The sequence below is a fragment of the Equus przewalskii genome, chromosome 7, assembly GCF_037783145.1.
Source record: "Equus przewalskii isolate Varuska chromosome 7, EquPr2, whole genome shotgun sequence".
Lineage (NCBI taxonomy): Eukaryota > Metazoa > Chordata > Mammalia > Perissodactyla > Equidae > Equus > Equus przewalskii.
The window spans coordinates 38,296,167-38,320,960 of record NC_091837.1 but is presented as its reverse complement, the minus strand read 5'-3'; the positions used below and the strand labels follow the sequence as shown (position 1 = coordinate 38,320,960).

At 42.9% G+C, this 24,794-nt stretch overlaps 1 protein-coding gene and 1 long non-coding RNA gene across 51 annotated transcripts in view; one reads left to right on the top strand and one right to left on the bottom strand.

Moving 5' to 3' along the window:
- The window catches only part of LDLRAD4 (low density lipoprotein receptor class A domain containing 4), a 427,148-nt gene extending 409,981 nt beyond the window's left edge, over positions 1 to 17,167 (top strand). For all 50 annotated transcript variants that reach the window (XM_070629545.1, XM_070629537.1, XM_070629521.1 and 47 more), the window contains 2 exons: positions 8,192 to 8,245; positions 9,603 to 17,167. In XM_070629545.1, the coding sequence (XP_070485646.1) occupies positions 8,192 to 8,245; positions 9,603 to 10,133 (585 nt within the window). In that variant the 3' untranslated portion in view covers positions 10,134 to 17,167. The remainder of the gene's footprint in view (positions 1 to 8,191; positions 8,246 to 9,602) is intronic.
- Positions 684 to 23,976, bottom strand: LOC139084802 (uncharacterized). Its single transcript, XR_011542555.1, has 4 exons — positions 23,857 to 23,976; positions 5,605 to 5,944; positions 5,046 to 5,181; positions 684 to 4,213 (listed from the first exon to the last, which is right to left on the bottom strand). It is a non-coding gene; the product is annotated as an uncharacterized lncRNA (long non-coding RNA).
- Positions 23,977 to 24,794: the final 818 nt, after the last annotated feature.

Here is a 24,794-nt window from a genome sequence, read left to right as displayed (position 1 = left end):
TTCCTAGAAACACACCCTACTAAGCCTGAATCGTAAAGAATAGAAGATCTGAATAGATCTGTAACTAGTAAGGAAATTGAATCAATGATTGAAAACCTCTCAACAAAGAAAATCCCTAGACCAGATGGCTTCACTGGTGAATTCTACCAAACATTTAAAGAAGAATTAACACCAGTCCTTCTCAAACTCTTCCAAAAATTGAAGAGGGAACACTTTCTAACTCATTCTCTGAGGCCAGCACTACCCTGATATCAAAGTCAGTCAAAGAAATGACGGAAAAAGAAAACCAAAGACCAATTGCCCCTATGACTATTAATGCAAAAATCCTTAACAAAATACTAGCAAACTGAATTCGGCAGCATACTAAAAAGTTGTACACCATAACCCAAGCGGGTTTATTCCTGTACTTCAAGGATGGTTCCACATGAAAATCAATCAATGTAAAACACCACAATAACAAAATGAAGGGAAAAAACTACATGAACCATCTCATTGATGTAGAAAAAGTACCTGACATAATTCAGTACTTTTTCATAATAAAAACATTCAACAAACTAGGATAGAAGGAAAGTATCTCAACCTAATAAAGAGCATTTATGAAAAGCCCACAGCTAGCATCATACTCAGTGGTGGAGGACTGAAAGCTTTTCCTCTTAAGATCAGGAACAAGACAAGGATGCATGTTTTCACCACTTTTTCAACATAGTGTTTATTAGAAGTTTTCGCCAGAGCAATTAGACAAGAAAAAGAAATAAAAGACATTCCAATTGGAAAGGAAAAGTAAAATTATCTCTGTTTGCAGATGATATGATCTTATATGTAAAAAAACTCTAAAAATTCCAACAAACAAAAAAAATCTAATAGAACAAATAAATTCAACAAAGTTGCAGGCTACAAAATCAGTTGCATTTCTTAACATTAACAATGAACAATCCAAAAAGGAAATTAAGAAAACAATTCAATTTACAATAAAAAGCATCAAAAAGAATACAATGCTTAGGAATAAACTTAACCAAGGATGTGACAAATTTGTACACTGAAAACTGTACAATGTTGCTGAAACAAATTAGACGCAAATAAATGGAAAGATAACTCACGTTCATGGATTGGAACACTTGACATTGTTAAGATGTTGGTATTACCCAAAATAATCTACAGATTCAGTGCAAACCCTATCAAAATCCCAACATATTTTTGGCAGAAACAGAAAAGTCCATCCTAAAATTCATGTGCTATCTCAAGAGACCACCCTCCCCCCACACAGTCAAAGTAATATTGAAAAAGAATAACAAAGTTGGAAATCTCACACTTCTTGATTTCAAAACTTACTACAAAGCTACAGTGACAAAACAGTGTGATACTGGCATAAAGACAGACAAATAGACCAATGGAATAGAATAGAGAGCCCAGAGATAAACTTTTCCATATAGGGTCAAATGATTTTCGACAAGGGTGCCAAGAACATTTGAGAAGAAATGACAGTCTTTTCAAAAATGGTGCTGGGAAAACTGCATATCCACGTGCAAAATAATGACATTGAACCCTTATACCATATACAAAAATTAACTCAAAATGGATCAGAAACCTAAATGTAAGAGCTAGCACCATAAAACTCTTAAAACAATGGGGAAAAAGCTTCATGACATTGTATTTGGCAATGATTTCTTGCATGTGACACCAAAAGCACGGGCAACAAAAGAAAAAATAGATAAATTGGATTTCAAAAATTAAAAACTTTTGTTTTTCAAAGGACGCTATCAAGAGAGTGAAGAGGCAACTCACAGAACAAGAGAAAATATTTGCAAATCATATGTCTGATAAAGGATTGATATCCAGAATGTATAAAGAACTCCTACAACTCAACAACAAAATAACAGACAACCCAATTTAAAAATAGGCAAAGGACTTGAATAGACATTTCTCCAAAGAAGACATACAAATGGCCAATAAGCACATGGGAACTCAGTATCATTAACTGTATTTGTTAATTTTATGTGTCAGCTTGATTGGGCTAAGTGATGCCCAGATACCTGATAAAACATTACTTCTGGATGTGTCTGGGAGAGCAATTCCAGAAGAGATTAACGTTTGACTCAGTATTCTGAGTAAAGAAAACCTGCCCTCACCAATGTGGGCAGGCATCATTCAATCCATTGAGGGCCCGAATAGAACAAAAAGGTGGAGGAAGGGCAAATTCTCTCTCTCTCTCTCTCTCTCTCTCTCTTTCTCTTTCTCATTGGGATGGCTATTATCAAAAAACAACAAGTACTGGTGAAGATGTGAAGAGATCGGAACCCTGTGCATTGCTGTTGGAAATGTAAAATGGCGCCACTGCTGTGGAAAACAATATGGTGGTTTCTCAAAAAATTAAACATAGAAATACCATGTGACCCAGCAATTCCACTTCTGGCTGTATACCCAAAAGACTTAAAAGCACAGATTCAAATAGATGTTTGTACACCCCTGTTCATAGCAGCATTATTCCTCAGTAGCCCAAAGCGGGAAACAACCCAAACATCCATCAATAGATGAATGAATAGGCAAAATATGGTATATACCTACAATGGAATATTACTCAGCCTAAAAAAGGAATGAAATGCTGACACATGCTACAACATGGATGAAACTTAAAGACATTATGCTGAGTGAAAGGAGGATACAATAGTATGTGTCCACAAAAGGACAAATATTATATGATTCCACTTAGACCAGATACCTCGAATAGTTGAATTCATAGAGATAGAGAATAGAATGGTGCTTAGGAGGGCCTGAGAGGAGAAAGGAATGGGAAGTTAGTGTTTAGTGGGTATAACATTTCAGTTTGGGAAGATGAAAAAGTTCTGGAGATGGATGGGGGTGATAGTTGCACGACAATGTGAAAGTATTTAATGCCACAGAACTGTATACTTTTAAATGACTAAAATGGTAAATTTTATGTTATGTATATTTTACAACAATAAAAAAAGAAGACAAGTCGATTTTTATTTCCCACCCCCTCCTAACCCCCAAAGGTGCCAAACAGTCAGATTTAAAGGGAAAAAATCCAATTATTGTGTTTCAGGTCTGCAAATAACACATCTTGGCTGCTGGCATCATACAGTCATTTGAAAGATCAGGTGATTTTTTAATCTTTAATGCAGACGTCTTAGCGTCAAGCAGATTCAATTTATGGGAAATCTTTCCGTAAATATGGCTGTCCACTGACCATTCAGAAATGGGAAAATACAAAGCAGATTCCTCAAGTGTAAAGGAGTCTAAAAATGCATGTCTTCAAGCCTGCAAAATTTGGAGCTCTCCTGTGTCCCTTTTCCACAAGATTAGATTGAGTAGGGCCCCTTGATGACCAACCAGCTCCTCATAGTGGTCAAAGGGATTCATAGGCCTGGGTCCTAGTGTCTGTGCTCACCGGTGCACCCATGGAAGCAACTTCCAGGGCCAAGCCAGGGAGGCCAGGGCACCAGACTTTATGATTCTAAGTATACTTAGCATGGGAGACAAACTACACACGTGCACTCATGTATGTGTTCATGTGTGATTGTGGTTTTTGTGGATGTAGGCTGAGGGACACTGTCACAAGGGAAAGCCCCTCCCTCAGCATGTTTGTGTGGTCCAGGCTCTGCCCACAGCCTTGCAGATTCAGAGGAAAAGTGTTGTCACCCTACTCAGAGATGGTCAAACACGAGTGATCTCCTGACAGTGACTACATTAGCAGGAGAATGACAAATAACAACATATTCATTCACAATAAAGATTTCATTTTAGCAAATAAAAGAAGATCCAAGAGAGAGTAAAAGTTTGGCACAAAATTGAATGCTATAAAGTTGTTTCTTTTAACCTGCCTGCTATCTTCCTGCTTTCACCTTGTGGCATCAGAAGGACAAGGTGTGGCCTTTTAATCTCGGCCAGAGTTTGTGCTCATGGTGGTTTCCTCAGGGGACAGTCAGTTGCAGGCTGAGCTAATGACTGAAGAGCACACACAGTCATTATGCAACTGTGGGCCTTTGTTCTGTGTAGCACCTGGGTTCCTGCTGAAATCAAGCAGTGGGCAGCTGTGGAGAAGAACTTGTGTGAGGAGTCTTGTGAGTTATGCTGGTTTTAGGAATCAGCTCCCAACTGAGAAAGGTCCTGAAAAAATCTGAGATAAATGCACCTTTGCTTAAGCCTCTCGCATGCTTCCAGCCTTTCCATTCAAAATGCCACCTTTGGAATAGATCTAGTAAATAAACAAACAAACAAGGAAATTTCAGTGAATTCATTATTTTGAAAGAGATAACTGAAAATTATCCCCACTTTAGTTGTGTATAACAGCAGGTAACCATTATCTGTAATGTTAAGAGCTGCTATTTATTGAATACTCACGTGCAGGGCACTGTGAAGGAATTTACATTCATTGATGTATTTGAGCCTCACAACCACCTCCTTTTACAAAGAAGGAAAATGAGGCTTAGAAAAACTAAGTAAGCTGCCTGAGGGCACAGATTGAAGAGTGACAGTGCCAGGATTCTGGTCTAGGGCTTTCCCAGCTCAGAGTCAACTTGCCCTTACAGATCCCTATCTGTGTCGATAGCTGTGTCATCCATCCAGGTAATATTAAATTGTCATCAGATAATTGCTCATTACCTTTCTTGTTACAGGGCCTTTGTGCCAGGGAGAAAAACTAGAGAATAAGAAACATGCATGCAAGGCACTGCACATACAGAGAGGGCTCTGAGGCCTGCTTCCTTCACCCCTGAGATTGGATGCCCTTCTTGTAAGCTTCCTGGAGCAGGTGTGACAGTCCCCCATATGTCCTGCTCAGTTTTCATGTGTCTCAAGTAACTCGTACTAATAATAGATAAAACATGAGTGACTTGAGAATAATATACCTTAAAAAATAAACTAGAATTGATTTGAAGTGATCCCTAGAGTACTGTCATGCTCACTTGCATTCCAGAATGTTTTCTTAAGTAGAAGAAAGGGGTCAGGGTGACACCTTAATCCTCGGGATTGCACGGACCCGTTCCACGTCCCCCCGAACCTGCCCCATGGGAGGCGCGGCACAGTACCTGTCGGGTTATTTGTGCCCATCATCCCATGTGTTGCAATGGAAAGGGATCAAGACCTGCTGCTAGGAGGCATTCAGCAGATGTGTAATGAAGTAATGAAGACGGGTGGATGCTTCACTTCCTTTTGGTTGGTATTCTTAGAAAGAAACAGCCATAAGAGAGGGAATGCATTTAAGCCTGTGTAAAAATACTGGCGATATTTTGTTCCTATTACTCAAAATTCTGTGAACTACTTTATTATCTTATTTCATAGCTTGTTCCAAGTATAATACAATGTAACAAAACAAGCATTTTCCAAGAACATTAGAGGCTTCGTTGTGAGATAAAAATTGGTTTTGTAACGAGGATCCGGAAATGCTGCTATTTGAGTAGATGCTAGCTGTATGACAAGTCCCCTTCTCCCTGAAAATGGCATCACTAGCATTTGGAGACGAAGAAACTGAGGAGTCTAGACAAGAGAGCCCCTATCTTTGAGTTTAGCTATCTGTAGTCTCTCAGATGATACAGGGCCCTTAGAGAATGCTGGTCACGGCGTTAGATCATAGAGGACTTCACTCACCAAGGAGAACAAGAATCCATGGGCTCCACCAGCAGCCTGAGAAGTTCAATGCTAATGAGGGTGATCTGGCGATGGGCAGTGTGGGATAGCCCAGAGATGAGTGGCCAGAGCAGGTTGTGGCATGAATCTAGTGCTAGACAGGTCCCTAACTATTAGGACTGCTGGGATCCAGTCTTTCTAGAACTCTGGTCATCTTCCAGGTCTGTATTCTCTACATATCAGCACTGGGCACAGAATTGGAATGACAGCTTTCTGGGCTGTTGGCCTTAACCAATCTCACCACAGCATCTTGTAGGTTTTGTAGTTTTAACATCTCCTATGTACCACATGGGTGAAAGGCCTGAAAAATAAGATGGGTGGGGCAGTTGTCAGTGAAAAGCTAAATAAATTATATCATTATTAAAATAGTGATGGCGGCAATAGAGGGAAGTGGAGTGAGGGTGGGGGAGAATGGTTAGTTGGTGAGGCCACGCCGGTACAGAGGAATGAGAGGTTTGGGGGAGAAGTCAGTGAGTTCCACTTTGGACATACTTAGTTTTAGAAGTCTGTTAGAATCCTGGAGTCCCCAGTGGTTAGCCACATCTGGAGCTTGTGGGAGAAGGTGGGGCCAGAGACAGGCCCATCACTTTGAGGATGGCCCTTTAAGCTGCGGAGGGAATGAGGTGCCCAGGGAGATTGCAGTGAGAGGCGAGGGGCCCAGGGCAGGGCTCTGAGGAACTCTGACATTTAACCTAGGTGCAGAACCAGAGACGCCTCGAGGAGCAGGCAGGGTGGTCAGAGAAGTCAGGCTGTGAACTAGGAGCCGGTGATGTTGCTGGGTCAGTGAGAGAAGGTCTAGTGCTGCTGGGAGGCCAGGCGATAAGAGGGCCAAAAAGCACTGAGTGGATTTAGTGACAAGGAGGTTGATGTGAATTTGGTGAAATACAAGAATGAGTGTGCCCAAGGCTGGATGTGGGGCTCTGAAGCATTTTTCCAGTGTTGCTAAGTTTTAGGAAAATAAAGCCACCGAGGATGGTTATTGCCATTTTCAGAAAATGTGCAACCCCCCCTTCTGGGTCACTGCCCTCCCACTTCATTTGGTGGTATTCTCTCTGGCCCTTATGCTGCGCACTGTGGCCTGCTGACAGTTCTCAGGATGGAAGTTAGAACTGGACATCAGTGAGTGCCTGGTGGGCAGGAGTGGCACCATGCTGCAGTTTGAAGGACAGGAAGAAGAGCTAGGATGGAATTAGGACTCTGAGAAACATGGGAGGATGAGTTTCTGTACTATTCCCAATATGAAAGTCACTGCAGCAGCCAAGAACTATAGGATTGCTTCACTTTGACCCGAAGGAATAACCCGCTCTAAAGCGCTGTACGAGCTGCCTTTGCCCGGTGAAGGCTGCCCTCAGCCACTTCATTAGATTCACCTTTGGTCTGTCACCTGTCACCATGCTGGCCCATTACATAATCTGATAGTCCAAGCTTCCTCTAAATGCATTTGGGTCCGTTCATATTCTTGCTGCTGATTCCAGGAACAATGTCCTGTGGCTATCTTAGTAACAGATTGTAAATACTGAGCAAACACCCTGTTTAGCAGGGAAGGGCATATTTGTATTAGACTGCTGGCCTATGAGAAAGCAAGAGAATGGGCCTTTGGGTCTGCAGACGGAGGGGTGTTCCTCTCCCAGGTCCACTGGGGTGCTTGTGGGCTCTTGGGAGGCTCAGTGATTGCACAAGGTCATTTATGCATGTTCCTGGGTGTCCAAAAATACAGGCATCTGCTTCCTCCCAATAGTTCGTATTTTCTTTATTACAGTAACAGGTCTTTAGCCAGCAGCCCAAGAGATCCTTGTTAATAGCCAACAATTTGGGTTCAAAAGGGATAAGATACTGAAATGCTGTGCAGACAGGTTTAGGTGTAATAAATGACCCTTAATAATGCTTGTTATTTGTGTGTCACCTTGTCAGTCTGGCCAAACATTTTTGCAAAAAGATAAGCAACTAGATGTCAAGTTACATCTGCCTTATGAATATACAGACTGAAGAATAAATTCACTAGAAGATGCCTGAAGGGCATTGAAGCTTTGGAAACTCAGTTTTCAGTTTGAAAGCCATCCTGTGTGGCTGGGCAATCCCTTTCTTCTGCTGCTGCTTAACTCAGAGCTGAGTTGCAATTCAGAAGGGCCTTGGCTGGCGCTTAGCCGGCTGTGGTGACACACCTTTGTGTGGGGTAGGCCTCTGCACGAAAGCTTAATTCACCCAGACCCGACCCAAGTCCAGGGACTGACTGAATACGGTTTGACGACATTTTGAATGTATTTCAAACATACAAGTGTATAGATTGAAAGATGTCTGACTTTAAATCTATTTCAAATACAATCTATTTCAAATTCACTATGGCCGTGACCTAAACTTTCTAACTTGTCCTTTTGGTCACAGTTCTCCAGTTAGGTGGTAGGTGTAATAAGGGACCAGTTCTTTGTTGTCCAGGGTTTTAAGCAGTTCTGCTACTGTCAAAGAGGAATGTGATCCCATAATTTTGGGTGCTGCTGTATGAAACTAATGATTTTCTTATGATGTTTCTTATCCCCCCCTCTACGGCCAGGAAGGGCGCCTGTGGCCTTCAGACAGCTCTGGACCTCGGCCAGGCGCCTCGGAGGTAAGGGGGTTGACAAGGGTGCAGTGTGGGTAGCAGGAGGGGAGGGGAGGAGGGAAATAAACCATTACAGCAAAATTCGTGGAAAGGCTGAATGTATTACAGCATAGATTAAGAAATAACAGGTTTAAATTAAGGCATATGCCTGTAACTTTGGTTCAAAAGGTGGGGAGGGGTTTTTTTCCCAGAACTCCTAGGGATTATTTGTGCTAGTCTAAAGCTCCTTCCAGAAAGAGATTGAGAATCACTGATCTTCACAGGATCCCATAAGCTGCTAGCAATGAGGTCTGGCAGATGTTGGCATAGTTTATAAATACCTTAGCATGATTCATTCCCACATCTCCGAGTTTAATAGTATGATTTTTAAAATAACATAGTTTTTTGCCTTAAATTAAAAATATGGTATGAGAGGAGTCAATGGATATATCTGTATGTATATATACACATACATATATATGTGTATATATATAAAATATCTTTCCTCTAGAAGAAACTTAGATGGTAGACTAGATGAGAGGATTATGTAAGAAATATAGTACCTGGATTCATTTTGGGGAAAAAAAATCTATAATCATATTTACTTTGGAATAGAAAACATTTTTCATGTCAGTTACGAAAAATAACTACAGGAAAGTTTTATCCAGAAAGAAATAACTGGAAAAGTCTAGAAACCAGAAAGAAAAAGAAGTCACTTGTTCCATATATTTTTTAAGTAATTGATAGAGCAACAAGCTCCTAAATTCATAATTGACCCATAAATGGCCCAATTCATAAACTGATCCAATACCTCGTACCTGCTCCAAGTACTCTTGTGTGAAGTTATAACTTACATTGATAACGAAAACGCTGAGCTGCTCCCCACTTTTCTGAGTCATAGTTGTGAGATCTGGAAGGGATCTGAGAAAGTGGGCAGGCAGGCCAGTCCTCTTACTTTCTGGTGGAGCGGAGGTCTGGGCCAGGTCACGTGGTAGACAGGACCAGAGTCCTGCCTGCACAATGCCCCTCCACTAGTTACTATTTACTGCACTCTAGGAATTATTGTTGTATTCTATTTGAACTGGTGGAAATTGTATACATAGCATATGCACTAATTTCTATGAAACCCAGATTTTCAGTTAACCATAATTCTCCATTGTTGAACCATCCTGGATAAACCCTAGTTTGGCAAGATGAGTGGTCTAAGTCATGAGGAATAAGAAAACTACATTTCTTTACCAGAATAGCCTTTTCCTGTTTTGTCTGGGAAAAATTTTTCAGATGAGTGAGAACACAGAGCAAGCATGAATTTCCTTGATAGCATCATGTTCAGGGTCATTATCGTGCCGAGAATGTCTTCAAGCCTCCCTTCTTTTCCTTGCAGACCATGTACGCCCCGCGATCCAGGGACAGGTTTACTGCCCCATCCTTTATCCAGAGGGATCGGTTCAGCCGCTTCCAGCCCACTTACCCCTACGTGCAGCATGAAATTGACCTTCCTCCTACCATCTCCCTGTCAGACGGGGAGGAGCCACCTCCTTACCAGGGGCCCTGTACCCTGCAGCTCCGGGACCCCGAACAGCAGATGGAACTCAACCGAGAATCTGTGAGGGCCCCACCCAACCGAACCATATTTGACAGCGATTTGATAGACATTTCTGTGTACAATGGGGGCCCATGCCCGCCCAGCAGCAATTCGGGCATAAGTGCCAGCACCTGTAGCAGTAACGGGAGGATGGAGGGGCCACCGCCCACATACAGTGAGGTGATGGGCCACTACCCAGGCGCCTCTTTCTTCCATCACCAGCACAGCAACGCACACAGAGGGAGCAGACTGCCGTTTCAGCAGGACAGCTCGGGGAGCACAGTGGTGCCCATCCAGGGCAAAGACAGGAAGCCTGGGAACCTCGTCTGACCCTCCGACGTGTGTTCGAGTTGAGGAGAAAGAAACTGAGGAGGGAGACGGGCTGCCCTGCCCCTCCGCTCCCGAGCACAACATTGTTCAGTTTTACATGCTACAACTAAGTAAAACCAAATGTGCAAACGTGATCTTTGTTTCTGATTCCTTTCAGGGGAATTGCATGCAAACTAGACTGAAATAATACAAACTTCCGTTTGGTCTGACCGCAAACAGTGTTTTTTTGGGAGCAGGCCTTGGGACGGGGGGTGGTTTTGGCAAAGGGTGGGCAGGGGAACACAGAGAAAGGGATTTGAAGATACCATGAAATAAAACCCACAGAGGTATTTGATTTATTTAATTGTGAAAGGAGACTTTGAAGAGAAAGAGGCCAGAATGGCCCGTTTTATAATTAACTGAATAAAGAAGGAACCGTTATTATATATTATCATGGGGAAGAAGTGGCCAGTTTGCTTTTTCTCCCAAGGTGTGGAACTTTTATTTTGTTTTAAAAATATGATTCACATTTCCTGTTTTGTGTGCCAAGGTATAAAGTGGAGAAGTTAGATGAATGCAAGGAGTTAATTTGTGTTGTGACGATGTGTTTTTAAAAGTTGCACTATCTTAATGTTTAAAATATATATGAGGGAACTGTTTTATGTGAAGTTCTGTATGTTGTCTTCTCACCTGTGGATTATCAGGCCCAAGGAATATCCCGGAGTGTCGTCCACAATCATGCGAGAAAAGGTGTTTGGGGGCGTAGCCTAACATATGCTTACTTACGTAAATCAGGAGAGTCATCGGCGTTGCGAGTCAAATGTCGGTGCATCACTGAAGCACTGGGAGGCTTTTGGATGGAAGAGAGGAAAGACTAAATTTCAGCCTTTCTGACTTATTGAGTCACTCTGCTAGTCTTAGGCTGCATACTTTACTAAAAATGAACCCAACACATGCATTTATGTATCCAGTATCATGCAGTACTGCCCTCATCCTCCAGCAGTGCAGTTTCTTCAGTAATTTAGGTTTTTTCACTGTAGCATGAAATATACCTAGATGCATACATTATTTTATGCAATAAATTGTTTAACATGCACGGTGGTTATTTTGAATCCTGTTGAAATATGTGACTGCTCAGTGCATCCTCGCTGTCTCTCCTTCCCCAGATAGTGCAGTGCGGTCTGGACGGCTGGTCAGCGCGCGGGCGGCTCTCAGCAGCCGTTGCCCATGCAGCCCGCCCGCCCAGGTGTGTGAGTGGCACCGGCAGTGGGTTACTTCACACATAGGAAGGCCCTGGAATTGAAGGAGACGAAGTTGCTGAGCATAATAAGCCCCTGAGCTTGACTAGCGCTGGCGCGGTGTTCTTGGAGGAAGGCAGTCCTCAGCACTCGCCCAAACTGCTGCGGGAGTCCACTCAGCCTTTGTGATGGTGGCCAGAACTGACGGTCAGTTATAACTCAGTGCAGGGAGCACAGGATAAAAAGCACAACATGCAGTTAAAATGCAACTAGGAAACTAATTTTAAATATTGTTAGTCTTAATATTCCTGATATTTACCAACATTCATTCTTATGTAAAATAACTTTCTTCTGCAGAAGCAAGCATCTGGCCTTTATAAGTAGCAGCAGCAGCAGCAAGTTCGACCAGTACCACCCATGGCAGGCCTATCTTAACAGGGTAGCACCAGCCTGTTGTGTGCTGTGAGGTCCCTTCGGCCTCTGCGTGCCAGAGTGGACTGGAGTGATGACTCAGGGACTCTGGTCTCCGCGGTTAATGCTGAATGTGTTCCTGTCTGTGGGTCTCCGAGGTGGTTTCTCTGTGGGTGACTTTGTGCTGTTGGCTGAGAGCTGGAGAGACCATTCTGAACTACAAATCCTGTCCACTGTCCCCTGCTGCTTTCTGCTGCTTTTCTTGGTCAGTAGGTTGCTGGTTTTTGTTTTGAGGATCGGAATCTCCATTAGATTCATCCATTTCACATAGTAACATCCACAGAAATAGTCAAACTCTCAAAAGGAGAGAGAAAAAATGTGGGCGACAGTTGTCACCCATATTTCAGACCTGTTTGGAAGTGTGTACGCTGAGGGTCGCAGTGGGAATTCCGAGACTGGGCCGAGCCCTGGGCGCCTCGACTCGGGACCAGAGATTTCCTTTCCCACCACCCTCGAGCCTCCTGACAGGTAGCTGATCACCTAGATCACAAGCCTGTGCTTGAGGGAAGCTGGGAATCTCCAGGGTGTGAAGCCTCACCTCGCCCTGTCAGGTGAAGATTAGGAAGCGCTTGTCCCAGTCAGGACCCCACTGGTGGTCAGTGTCCCCTCAGACGCAAAATGAGGTTAGCTACTGGTGTCATCATTCCAAATCTTGCCTGCAGTTTTGGTAGTGTGTGAACCCATCCTATGACTCCAGCTCAAAATGGCTTTACAGTAGTCCTTACTTTTCTACCTGCTGCAAGAATAGCTGTGGTCAGAAACTTGTACGTTCCTTAGTCACTTTGCAAGTATATGGACATTTGCAGATGTTCACAGTACTGGCAAAATAATTATTTAATTCAGCGAACTTTAATCTTCCTTCAAAAGAGAGGTTCTTCCATTCAGCCACCCTAGAGAATTGCCCTTTAGGTTAAATAGTTGTTTAAAGACACAGACATATCAAACCATGACTTGAATGGTCTTTGAGGCTAGGCCTTTGTAATGAATTAGTTTATCCAGCCAAGGTCATAAATTGAATTGATAGTCAGTTCCCCTTCAACGCAGAGAAAGGCTGATTTAGATCAGTAGGGCTTTTGAAGGTTGTAGTTACCCTGTTCACACTGTGCCCATGCTGGCCTGGCGTGGAAAGAAAGAGGAATGACTGTGAAGATGCAACTTGTACCGTGGAGCCTAATGTTCAAAAAGCCATTATATGCTTATGGAACCTCAGGGTCCATTTTAGAAACCAGTGATTTAGGCCATCAATGATAGGTTTATTAGTTCAGTAGTGGTAAGGGATTGCATTGTTTGAAAGAATAGTTGGTGGGAACTGATACTCCTGGGCATCCTATTGTGACTTTTGTCCATTGTTCCAGGAGGTTCCAGGAGTGTGAAATCCAAGGCATATTGAGTCCCCTTTATAGGAACAGTCTGCAGGCATCTGTTTGCTTTTTCAGAAAGTTAGTTTCTTCAGATACTGAAGCAGTCCTTAGTACAAAGGAGATTTTGCTAAACAAATTACACATTTCAAAAGTTCATCTTTTCTTTCTATCTCTGACCAAAACTTAGTATTAAGAAAGCTTGACAAGTATAGCCTCTATCCATCCACCACATGTACACATGGACACATAATGCACAAGACATTTCAAGATGGCAGAGGAGAATATTTGAAATTTACAAAGATTTGTCATGAGGACTATACTTAAATCCACTCATTTTAGCTCAAACTTATGGGAGCAAATACAGGCCAGTAGTAAACTGGGAGGCCTTCTAACACTGGCATAGAAATGTGGTACACAGATGAGAGTTTCTAAATATCTCCAGTTGATCTTCTTCACTTTTATTTTAGTTTCATGGGAATGAGAAGCACTCATAAGGCAAGCACTTTTAGAAACTTCTGATCTAGAAGAGTCCATTCAAACCCCTGCCTTCCTCTCAGAACTGGTAGTTGCATCCTGATGGGTGATCCTGCATCTTCCATCCAATTGCTCTTCCCGCTAGGAAGTCTTTAGGAAGAGTCCTGGTGTGGTGCCCTTCAGATGCTGATCCTTAGCACAGAGACTCACCGGGCCCTGCACCGCCCCTGAAAAGCATGCTGTTGGCCACTGGAGGCTCCTGCGTCTTTCTGAGCCGCAATGCAGCGGAGCTGTGAGGCTGCTCACCCCTGCAGTTCCGCTGGTCAGCGCCTCACCTCTTGTGTTTGCCGTGCTGGTGCTCGCTCCTTCACATTTGCTACTTGGAAGGGCAACATTAACTGCTGTTAACTGATATGCCATTCATTTTTTTTTTCTTAAAATTGTCAAAGCTCAGCAACGTATGAAGGAAAAGAAGCTAGCAAGAATACTTGGTTTTTGTTAACTTTTTGATTTTGTCTATGTAACTAAAACTAGAAATACACCAGTGCTTGGCACCGAGCCTTAGTTGGTGACATAATCCCCCAAGCCCACCTCCTCTCTCCCTACCAGTGTCCCATCCCCAGTCTTAGCTGAAGAGCAGGGATGCAGGCTCCCATTCTGCTTATGTTCACCTAGATTCCCACGGCCGTGGCAAATTTAGATAACACAATTGGGTGACAAGTTGGCAAGTCTCCCCTCCTTAGTGTGAGGAGCACTGTCTCTACCAGGGGCACCCCAGAGTCACAGATTAAGGAGTTTGGCTGTCACCTCAGACCACAAATGTTGGTCTCAGCAGCTTCGTGGCTCACTTAACTCATGTATTCCAACAAGGCCCTGTGGCCAGCTGCCAGAACCCATCTAGGGATCAGAGGAAAGTACTCTCCTGCCGTGCAATATCCTACATTTTCTAGGAATCAAGATTTCAGCTTAAGCTATTTTAATACCCAAAGTGCTGCATCTCTTCCATGGTTTAAGTTTATAATTTACTACCAGGGTTAGATCGTCAGTTGCTCGCTGCTGCTGCTGCTGCTGCTGCTTTCCAGGTTGGCTGCCTTAGAAAGCCAGTGTGTGTGAGTAGGAATGCCTGGCTAAGAAAGTGCTGTCTCCCTCTCATCCTTTTCTTTCCTTCCTCACATGTGGTTTCCGTGCTTGTTTATGTGCAATGTGGTGGGGGTAAAGCTATAGAGAGATTATCACACACTTTACACACATATCACATAGAGCCGTATCATTTCAAAGAGTTCTGCATGTCAGTAGTAGTTAAGCAACCAAGGTGTCGCATATTCTTTCAGCAGATAGAGGCACCAAGTTCCCCCACTGCCACACTCTGTGCCCCCACCTTTGTTGTGCCTCACTTACAATGGTGCTTTTTCAGTTATCTGTCTTCTCTTATGTTTTTATTTGTAAGGTGCTGTATATAACTTGAATATATAATGCACATATCCTACCCAATGGGTAGAACAAAAAATTGTTAATACTGTAGTATAATGTATAGATACCAATTTTAACAGAAATGGCATAGAATTTGTGAATGCCTATGTGCTCTGTCCTCTTTTGTAAGGAAATTTGCAAATGGATGCATACAGATAAAAGTCTATGTAGTTTATTTTCCTATTAAATATCAATATTATAACACAAAGCAAAGAAGTCTGAACAAGCAAGCCACAGTTTATGACCAGCGTCTGTATAGCAATTGAGAGTTACATCTTTGCTGTGAAAACATTTTTAAAAAGTAGTTTAAAAAATCCCACAGCTTTTTGGTTGCCACTAGATGCTTCTTATTTTAATCTGTTTGGGACTGCTCAGTTGGATCAGTGTTATAGTCAGAAAAAAATGTTGAGTTTTCAAATTGCTTTATGAAAAGACATTATCTCATTGTAGAATAATGAAGTCAGCGCCCAGTGAAAAGTGAACATTTTGTTAAAATTGCAAAAATTATGTCCGAGTAAGTGAATCGGCCCGCAGCAGAGGCCTCTGTTCGTGACCATCTGCATCATGAACAGACTCGTTTATGACCATCTGGGTCCCTTTTTCTTTGACAAATGGAAGCTGTGGCGCCAATGAACTAACAGTAGTTTCCAGGGAGAGAATACCTCAGGAAGAACGCACCCACCGAGACTCCATTCTTAGAAAACACGTTTCGTTATGGGTTACAATTAGCAGAGAACTGGCTATCAGTCAAGGGGAGACTCTTACATCCGTTCCTTTTGGTGTCTCAGTGATCTCGACCCCCCAAAAAACTAGGTTTTGCTGTCACTTAAGGATTACGTCTTCAATTGCACATCATGTCACACCTCTCTTACTCATCTGTTTCCAGCTCAGTTTTTAGTGTCTGATTCTGACTTCTGCATTTATCTTCAAATATTCTAATATTAAAAAAGAAAACCCAAAACAATGTGTTCACTAAGACCGCTGTTGAATCACGGGTGTGGGCCTCAATCAGTGAAAGTTTGCCTGATCCATATTTCCAGTTTATTCTGTCACCAGAGGATATTCTAATAGATTTCATGTTTTTTATTGCTTTGTGGTGTGTTCTGATTTTGAAAATCGCAACAGAATCATACCCTTATCCTCCAGAAAACAAATTACCATTATCCTTAAACTGAAAACACCTCTACAGTGCAACTCTTAATGCTGAATTAACTAAAAGTCAGCCCTTCTTTTATCATCTGTTTTGAAAGGGCCATGAAAAGATAATTATCTTTTGTGTTCTCTGTCCCGCCCCGCCTGCACTGTCTGCTGCGCTGTCCACTGCAGGGGCTCCCTCGAGACTCAGCATTAAGAACCAAGGCTCCTTACTGTCAGAAACAACACTCCCACCCCTCCAGGTTCAATCTCTTGGGAGAACTATTGAGCATGAGGGTCATCAGAGAATGTTCTAGACTCAGAGGTACTAAAATTTGTTACCACACCATTGCTTCCTTTCTATAGAACTAATTGAGGCTTAGACTTTACTGTTAATGATACTGGTTCATTTTAATGTGCTTTGTTGGTATATTGCTACTTTTCATTTTATGGCTTTCAAAAATCACATTTTCTAATTGTATACTTGTCTAGTTTAGAGCTGTTTTAAAATATGTACAATACTATTCACAGCATTAGTTCATCTAAATTTTATTATAAAGCAGCCTACTACAGTACAACTGTATTTGAACTTTTCAATAGTTGTTTATATGAGCTACAATAATCACAAGTCATTTAAGTCTTTTTTTAACAGGCATTTGTGCTTACTTTTCAACATAATTCCCAGTTATATACAGAAAAGGTTTCCAACTGTTGTGCACCTGCCTCTCTTACTGAGCAATGGTGGTGTAGTGCTTAGACCTACGGTCCTAACTGCAATACTTTTAAAGGAAGATGTCGCTCTAAGTGCTGTTTGTTAGTGATGAAATCAGCTTTTTCTGCTTGTTCTTAATGCTGTGGTCAAACCATAGCATAAAAATCATTAAAAATAATCAGTGATAGACATGTGTCTCCTGGTGTATGTGTTTTTTTTTTTACCCTTTCAAAAACAAAGCATGTATGTGGGAAAAAAACTGCAGGTTTTAAAATTCATCTCAAAGAAATGGTTCTTTTGTTTCCCTAACTAACCTTTCCATTCAGCTTTTATTCACTCTGATTTTTCAAAAATCATTACATTCTGCTATAAACAACTCTTGGTCAGATCCTATCATACATCTTTTCTCCACTCTGCATCCCACAGAGAACACACAGGGCCGGCCTCAGCCCTCAGCCCGGGACCAGCCCTGAAGACTGCCTCACCTGAGCAGAGGTGCCGGAGGAGTCTGTTATCCTCTTTAAGTTTCTGGGTGGCTGTCACAGAAGAACCGAAGCTGACTCAGCCAAAACATGACCAAGATTTCTAACAGGCGATTCAGCATCAGACAGAGGCCCTCAGAGGCAAGGCCCTCGGACCAGAAGTTTTCAGTACATGATAACATAGCAAAAGGACTCAACTTCCTTCACTGAGAGATTAGAATAATGCCATCTCTAAGCTCTAAATAAGCATGTGGGTTCACAGAGGACAGGGTTGTGTAGGTACACAACCTTACGCAATCTACCAAACTACTAGAGTAAGTTTAGCTTGGTTGCAGGAAATACAATCTATTTTTGCATTTTCTATATGTTAGTAATCAACTTTGGAAATTAGAAACTGAAATCTTAAAAATACCATTTAAATAATTGTATGGGACCAAAACTATAATTATAACAGCCATTTTAAATTCTGAATTAATTTCTTTAAGATTATTTTGGGAAGGGGATTAGAAAGCTATAAGGAGTAAAACAGCTATAAGAAAAGGATGTCTTTCCTTTAAAACAGCAAATAGTCACTGATAAACCACACCATGCTCAGGAATAAAGACTCTAATCTCATATTCAGCAGAGAAATATTAAAGAATATTCTCCAAACTGGCTATCCCTGAGTAAAGCTAAGACTAGTGTAAACTGAAATCACAGAGAAAGTTCTGCACAGAAACAAACAGGGGACTCAGGGCTTGAGATTCCTACCTGATGATCAGATTCAGGAAACCCTAGGGTCAGCTTGTCCCAACAGAGCAACAGCGCCCCTCCCTCCCCCTCTGCCAGGAGTCTATACCAAGTGTCATCTGGTAGCTGCTGGTGTGGGGTCCCCTGGAAGTAAAGGCGGAGTCAAGGATCCAGATGCAGGTAGCTTATCTGGGAGCTGTTCCCAGAGGTGGAAGCAGGTGAATGAGGGAGGGGGGAGAGGAGACAGTGAATTGCTCGCAATGGTTTCCACTCTAAGCAAAAGGGGCTCAGAAACCACACAGGCTGCACCTTTAAAGGACAGAGGCAGGGATACCCATCTCCACTGTTGAGCGTTGACCTTTGGGATTATCTTCCCAGAGCCGCTCTGACTGTGGACTGAGCAAGCTCTGAAGACTTCAGAAGCCCTGAGGCAGAAAAACACAGACAACCAATGCCTGGAAGCTGCTGATGCACACAGGAACTGTCCATCCCAGCTGGAGCTGAAATGATGGTGGCCAAAAAGCATCAGAGTGGCGCTCCCACGCCTCTGCAAAAGTGCACACCACACTCAAGAGCATCCTGGAAAGTGCCAGGCACTGTCAGCCAGGAGAGCCAGGCAGAGGGACGCCGAGCTCTGGACCCACTGTTTTCCCAGATGGGCTTATGCTCAGTCCCGGTAAGAAAAGGAGCCTAGCACCTCTCTCCTCGACAACGGTCCCCGATTCTGCCTGGGCCTCCTTACGCCCCAGCCTGGGGCTGCAGCAATCCTGCGCTGCACTGCAGTGCTGCCGAAACAGGCCGCTCTGCACCCCAAACCCTCCAGCCTCTGGCTTTCTTTGACCAACTTTTTCTGTCAACCAGCTTGTTTGTGAAAGAGCAGAGCTGCCACCTGCTAAGCTCATCAACTAGGAATCGCCGGCAATGCCGTCTCCCTGCACCCTCAGGGGAACATTCAGAAACGCAGGGCAGGCTTCGAAGTTGCTCCAGAATCTTCCAGAGATCCCATACAGTGAGCGCTGGAACAAAAGACTGTATTTCTGACTCTCTGTGATGATACTTGCATACAACAGCTTATAATGAGTCTGTTACTCAGAACATCATAATTAGATTTCTTTCATTATGCTGTTTTGATCTGTTTGCTTTAAATGGATTGTAATTAAAATGCACATTTTGAAACAGCAGCCATAAAGTAAAAACTTTGCATTTGCAAAGTTCTTTGTTTTAATGCCATGTTTCTGTCTAGACTTTGGCTTTTGCCCTAATAATGCAAACCTCATTCACCCACTTTACACTCTCACTTTTTTAAAAAATTAGAAGTGCAAAAGCTACAGTTTTAATCATTTGAACATAGCATGGTTGTGACTAAAGTGCAGACTTTCAAACGGCCTCCCCAATAAGCATTTATGTATATTTACAAACAGTTGTATATAGTAGCTTCTGTGTAACTTGACCTGTTTACAAAGCTATTTGCATTCCTAGAGTTGTACTGTCGCTACTGTCACCAGGCATCTGTAAGCACAAAATGTGTTACAACCCGCACTAGCCAACAGAGGACACGAGCTCTGAAGCCAAAGCACACACATCCTTCTCTCCCGTGGCGGCCAGCAGGCGACCCCACCCCTCACCTCTTCTCCAACCTGAGCTGCTGCCTAAGTGGTGGCTCCGTCTGTCACTCCCGACTTTGGCCTGGGACTCAGGTGATTTGGCCTTTGCCCCACGTCTCTGAGATTCCCGACTTACCTTAAAGGGCAGCACAGGCTTTCGAGCCTACAGGCCTGAGTGGTTGTCTCTCAGTGTCACCTGTACAGCAGGAACACGGATGGGAACACTGAGGGAGAGAGTGTGCTCGCCACACAGGGCCCTCAACAAAGGGAGCTGCGACTACTGTGACTTTCATCTTCTAGATTTAATTTTAAAAACATTTTGCCCAATTACTACAGATTTGTACACAGCACTCTGCCCTGGAATGCTGTCTGCACCAGCTGCTGCAGGGTCGTGCCAGTGAAGGACGCAGCACTGACATGGTGCTCCAGCAATCAGACCACATCGGGGAGCAGTCAACGCCAGGGACAGATGACACCTCCTCCCCACAGGTGTTAAGTAAACGACGTCTGTTTCTTTCCCCATCATTCTAGAGGGATACAGGTATTTTTGGCTAATGAACCACACTGTGGGGGAGGACGAGTCTTATGGCCTCAGTAATAAAATGTGAAAATCCAAAGGGAAAATAGTTAAAAAAAAAAAAACAATTTCCCTGCTTGTCACCTCTCCCACCCATTTTTTCCCTTCTCTGGCTTTCCTTCCGTGAAGGGGTTGGGGGGTAGCTAACGCTGCCCTGAGCACTGTCATCAGCTCCCCTCCACTTCCCAGGTTAGGCCTGAAGTAGACCCGGGATGGGCCTCAGGCTCGAGGGGCCGGGCTCTGCACTTAGGCACCTCTGCCTTTTTGCATCCAGAGCCCAGGCCATGTTCCTCGTTTCTCTTTGCTGACATGGGCGCCTTGCTGCCTTCTGGAATACTACCCACAAGCACTCAGCCTTTCGCCTTCCCATCAACCTTCTTTAAACCTCAGAGGAAAGCAAGTGTTCTCCGGCTCACTCTGACACATCTTTCACCATCTGCGCGGCTTCCCTCTCAGTGTCTCCACTCAGCACAGCTAAAGTAGAGCCCCGGAGAGGCTGGAAGCTACGAGCCAGGCACCCTCTGCACACAGACAGAGGGCCACTGCCACGACGGCAGCAATCTGCTGCTTCCCCTCTTGCTGTTCAGCTGTTCCACATGCACGCATGCTGCCCACACGCGAGTGGTGAGGGACACAAGGCAAATGCAGCCGGCAAGTTTTAGCCTATTGGGTCCAGAAGAGACAGTCTCCCTGCACAGAGCAAAGGGCCTGGCAGGCTGACACTGAGAACACAGGTTTCTCTGCAATACTTCATGATCATAGAGCTGCGCACACGGGTATGAAGAGCCAAGGTATACGGCTGGTCATTTTCATGGGCTTCAGAGGCCAAGCTCTGTCCTTTGGTGAAACCTAATAGTTCTTAATTAGGGATATACTGAACTTCTTAGTGCTAAAACTTTCCACAAATGCCAGCTTCTGATCACTTCAGATGTTTCAATGATTGGCCCCAAGTAAACGGAAAATTCCAACCTGAGCTGGCTCCAAGTATGCCACAAACACAGACTAGACATCATGCCCCCCAGCATGACCTGCACACAGGGGCAAGAGGAAAAAACAAACTCACTTTTTCTTACCAAGAGGGCACTGGGGTATTTCCTGAGGTCAAATCCTCTTTGGATATATGATAGATTAAACATGTACAGGTGTATAAAGACTACATCTCATCACCAAAGTTTTGATTACTTGCTCTCAAGTGTGGATTTAGGTGTTTGAAAATAGCTCCTAACTGCATTGCCAAGGTCAACCTAGATAGCCACAAGATGCCAGCACTGAACTGGCCAGCGGCAAACCTTCCCCTCACACAATCTGAGAGGAAAACAAAGCTGGAGCACAAGACACGAACGAACGTTTCCTTTCTGTAACCATCAATAAGAGACAGAACAGCCGCTCTCTCCCTTTCCAGCCCTCTAAAGAAAGAGATGCAAATGGTAAGAGTCTAAAAGAATTAGAGAAAAATTATGAAATTAAAAGCTGAAAGAAGGTGGAAGGCACTAGCAGAAGAAGAGAGGGTAGAAACATTAATAAATAGGCTTTAGCTCAAACACACAAGGAATTTCAAAAGTCCCAAAGCATGGACCGACTATCTCAATGGCTGGCATGAGGAACAATACCCACCTGGAGGCTGAGATCCCAACTTCAGACCCAGCTCTCCTGGGCCTCTTTCTTTCTTTAATGAAAATTATTGGCCTCAACGTTCTAAAGTGACAGACTAAAGGCAAAATTCTATAAAAATTCTCTATAAGCCTGGGGTTTTTGACTCAGAAAACTATTAATTTAAAATGCTTCCAAAATAATGCAGTTATTAAATGGTTTAGACTTCTCAACAAAAGTTGAGGTTTTTGTGGACAAACGTGATAATATTTCCAACTTTTTGGGAAAACTAAGATTTGTCTTTTTTTCCTCAACCAAAAGAAGTGAGAAATGCAAATTACAACCCACCATATCCTGCATCTTCCTCACTAGGGGAATAAAAAGTGCATGCTGATGGAGGACCATGGCGACTGAGCCCGTGACTCTATCTCAGACACGGCTGAGGGCGGCCAGGGCGTGTGTGACGACTTCACACACCTCGCTTTTGGCACCCTTAGCATAAGAGAGGATCAAAGTAGCCACTGTTCTTAGAGAAGTAAAATGACAGTGACAATTAAGTCACCATATAAAGTTGTCCAAAGAAAATACTGACTCAAATTCAATAAAACATATGCTTCAATCATTAGAGAATCCCTCAGTTCTAGCACTTAGAAGCGCATAGAAGGTAACAGCTGAAATATTTGTGTATATAGAGAAAATGCTATGAGTTCTTTAAAAAAAAAAATCTAATTTAGATTTAAGGAGTTAAAACAACTAATTGACATAAGGGAAGATACAGAATTGCCCTTATTTCCTATGTCACGTGCTTAGAGTAACCTTTATGGATTCTCACAATGGAGTAAAAGGTATTTGACAGTCCCCCTCTGACTGAGCAAGGGCCACGTGGATCTGCCCCCAGAGATGGAGACGGAGGACTGGCAGGCCACGCCCTGGAAGGTGAGGCTGCTCATGTGCAAGCATGCCTTTTCCTTTCTCACTTGAAAGCGAGTTTTCTAACATTTAAATTGGTCAAAGTTCAAAACAGAAAAAGGAGGACAAAGGGAGGGAGAGGGAAGAAATGTTCTATGCAATCCTCACTTTCAGGAAGAATGGCAGCATGCAGAACATCTCACTATCCTATGAGTTCCGCTCTCATGGACCACGTTGTCCCAGGGAAAACAAAAATGTGGAAATTGCTTTCTCTCTCTCCTTACTCTCCACGAGCACTCTGATCTGCGAAGAAAAGCCCCGTGTTCTGAGGATGACTCTGGGGCTGCTGGTGTACTTCCCCACACTGACTGTCCAATTAAGTCATCAGAATAAAGAATAGTTTTAATGTTAGAATGTTAGATTCTGCCCTGAAGGTTTCTGAAATCAAGATGCATTCTTTCTACTAAGAAGATCATTCTTATTAAAATAGCCAGATAATTGCCACAAGATAATTATGATCTGTGATTATTACTGTGGGTGACTGTCACTGATGCACAGGGAAGAATACAGCTTGATTTTCAAAGCCTCACCCTGAAGAAGCAAGACAATCAAATGGTTGTTTTGACTGGCTGACATGAACCAACTCGACACAGAAGTCACAAAGGAAAAAGAGGAGGAAAAATATATCCAATTGGTCTGACTCAGCATTTCTCAAATACAAGTTACAAGCTCCAAGTGCAGGAGGAAGATCTTCTAAGAATCAAGGCTAAAACTCACGGCTGAAGATAAATTCTGGGAGGAGTGGGTCACCTAGACCATTCAAGTCTTTAAGGAAGAAGAATGAAGTCTTGACTCTATTGTACCTTCAGGTACATGAGGCAGACTCTTTTGGAATCCCATTTAATACTAACCTGATACTACATAACATACAGATGGACTAATAGAGACCAAACAAAGTTCATATATGCAGAATGAAAAATTACAAGTACCCACCTCTGGTTCTACAGATTTTCTAGTTCAGCTGCTAAATTCCAAGGCGGCAGAGGGGCCCACACCGTGCTATCTGAACACTCGTGTGCTACTTCGGCAGCTAGGCCAGGACGCTTTGATGCCCTGCAGACCACACGGCATGGACAGTCAATTACGTAGTAAGCTTTTAATACTGAAAAATACTTCAAATCAACTTTGGTAACATTTACTCTATTTTAGATTAGGCCTTTCTTATGGGGACTCAATTTTGAAAATCTGAAATAAATGAAGGTCTCCATTTCAAAAACTGAACTGTAGCCAACAGAAGAAATATGTCTACATTACCAAGCAAAGTACTTTTCAGAAAGAATCCTTAAGTAATTCAGAAATGTTTATCTCACAAATAGATTTTATAGAAGTGATATCTTTTCAAAATATTAGGAAAGACGCATTTTCTGCATCGTTTGCTAAAATAACCTCCTGTCCGCTTCATCACCATCTTCTACAGTGGCCTTGTTTACAGTGATTGAACTGGTTAAGAAATCCTGAAAACGGACTGAACCCCGTGCAAAGAAGAAAGGAAAAACTAGATGTGTAATGCACAACTTGTTTCTTTTCCTCAAATACCTCTTCTACTCAAACTGTTAAGATTTTTAAGATTTCTGGAATTATCTTCTAAAATTATTGAAATAAGATAGCCAACAGCTCCATTTCATCCTGGAGCATAAAAGACCACAGTACTACCTTTCATTTGTAAATAAATGGGGGCAGATTCTATAACAACGAATAAACTGAGGATTATATTTGAAGGCATAATTTTATTATTTTCACTAGGGGGAGGAAGATAATCTCAAAATATGCATTCTTTTCCTCCTTTGTTGAAATCTGTAAACAGCAATCTCTTGTATGCAAAAAGTTGTTTCAGTAAAAGACATTTTTTGGTACTTTTTTAAAAAGGTTGG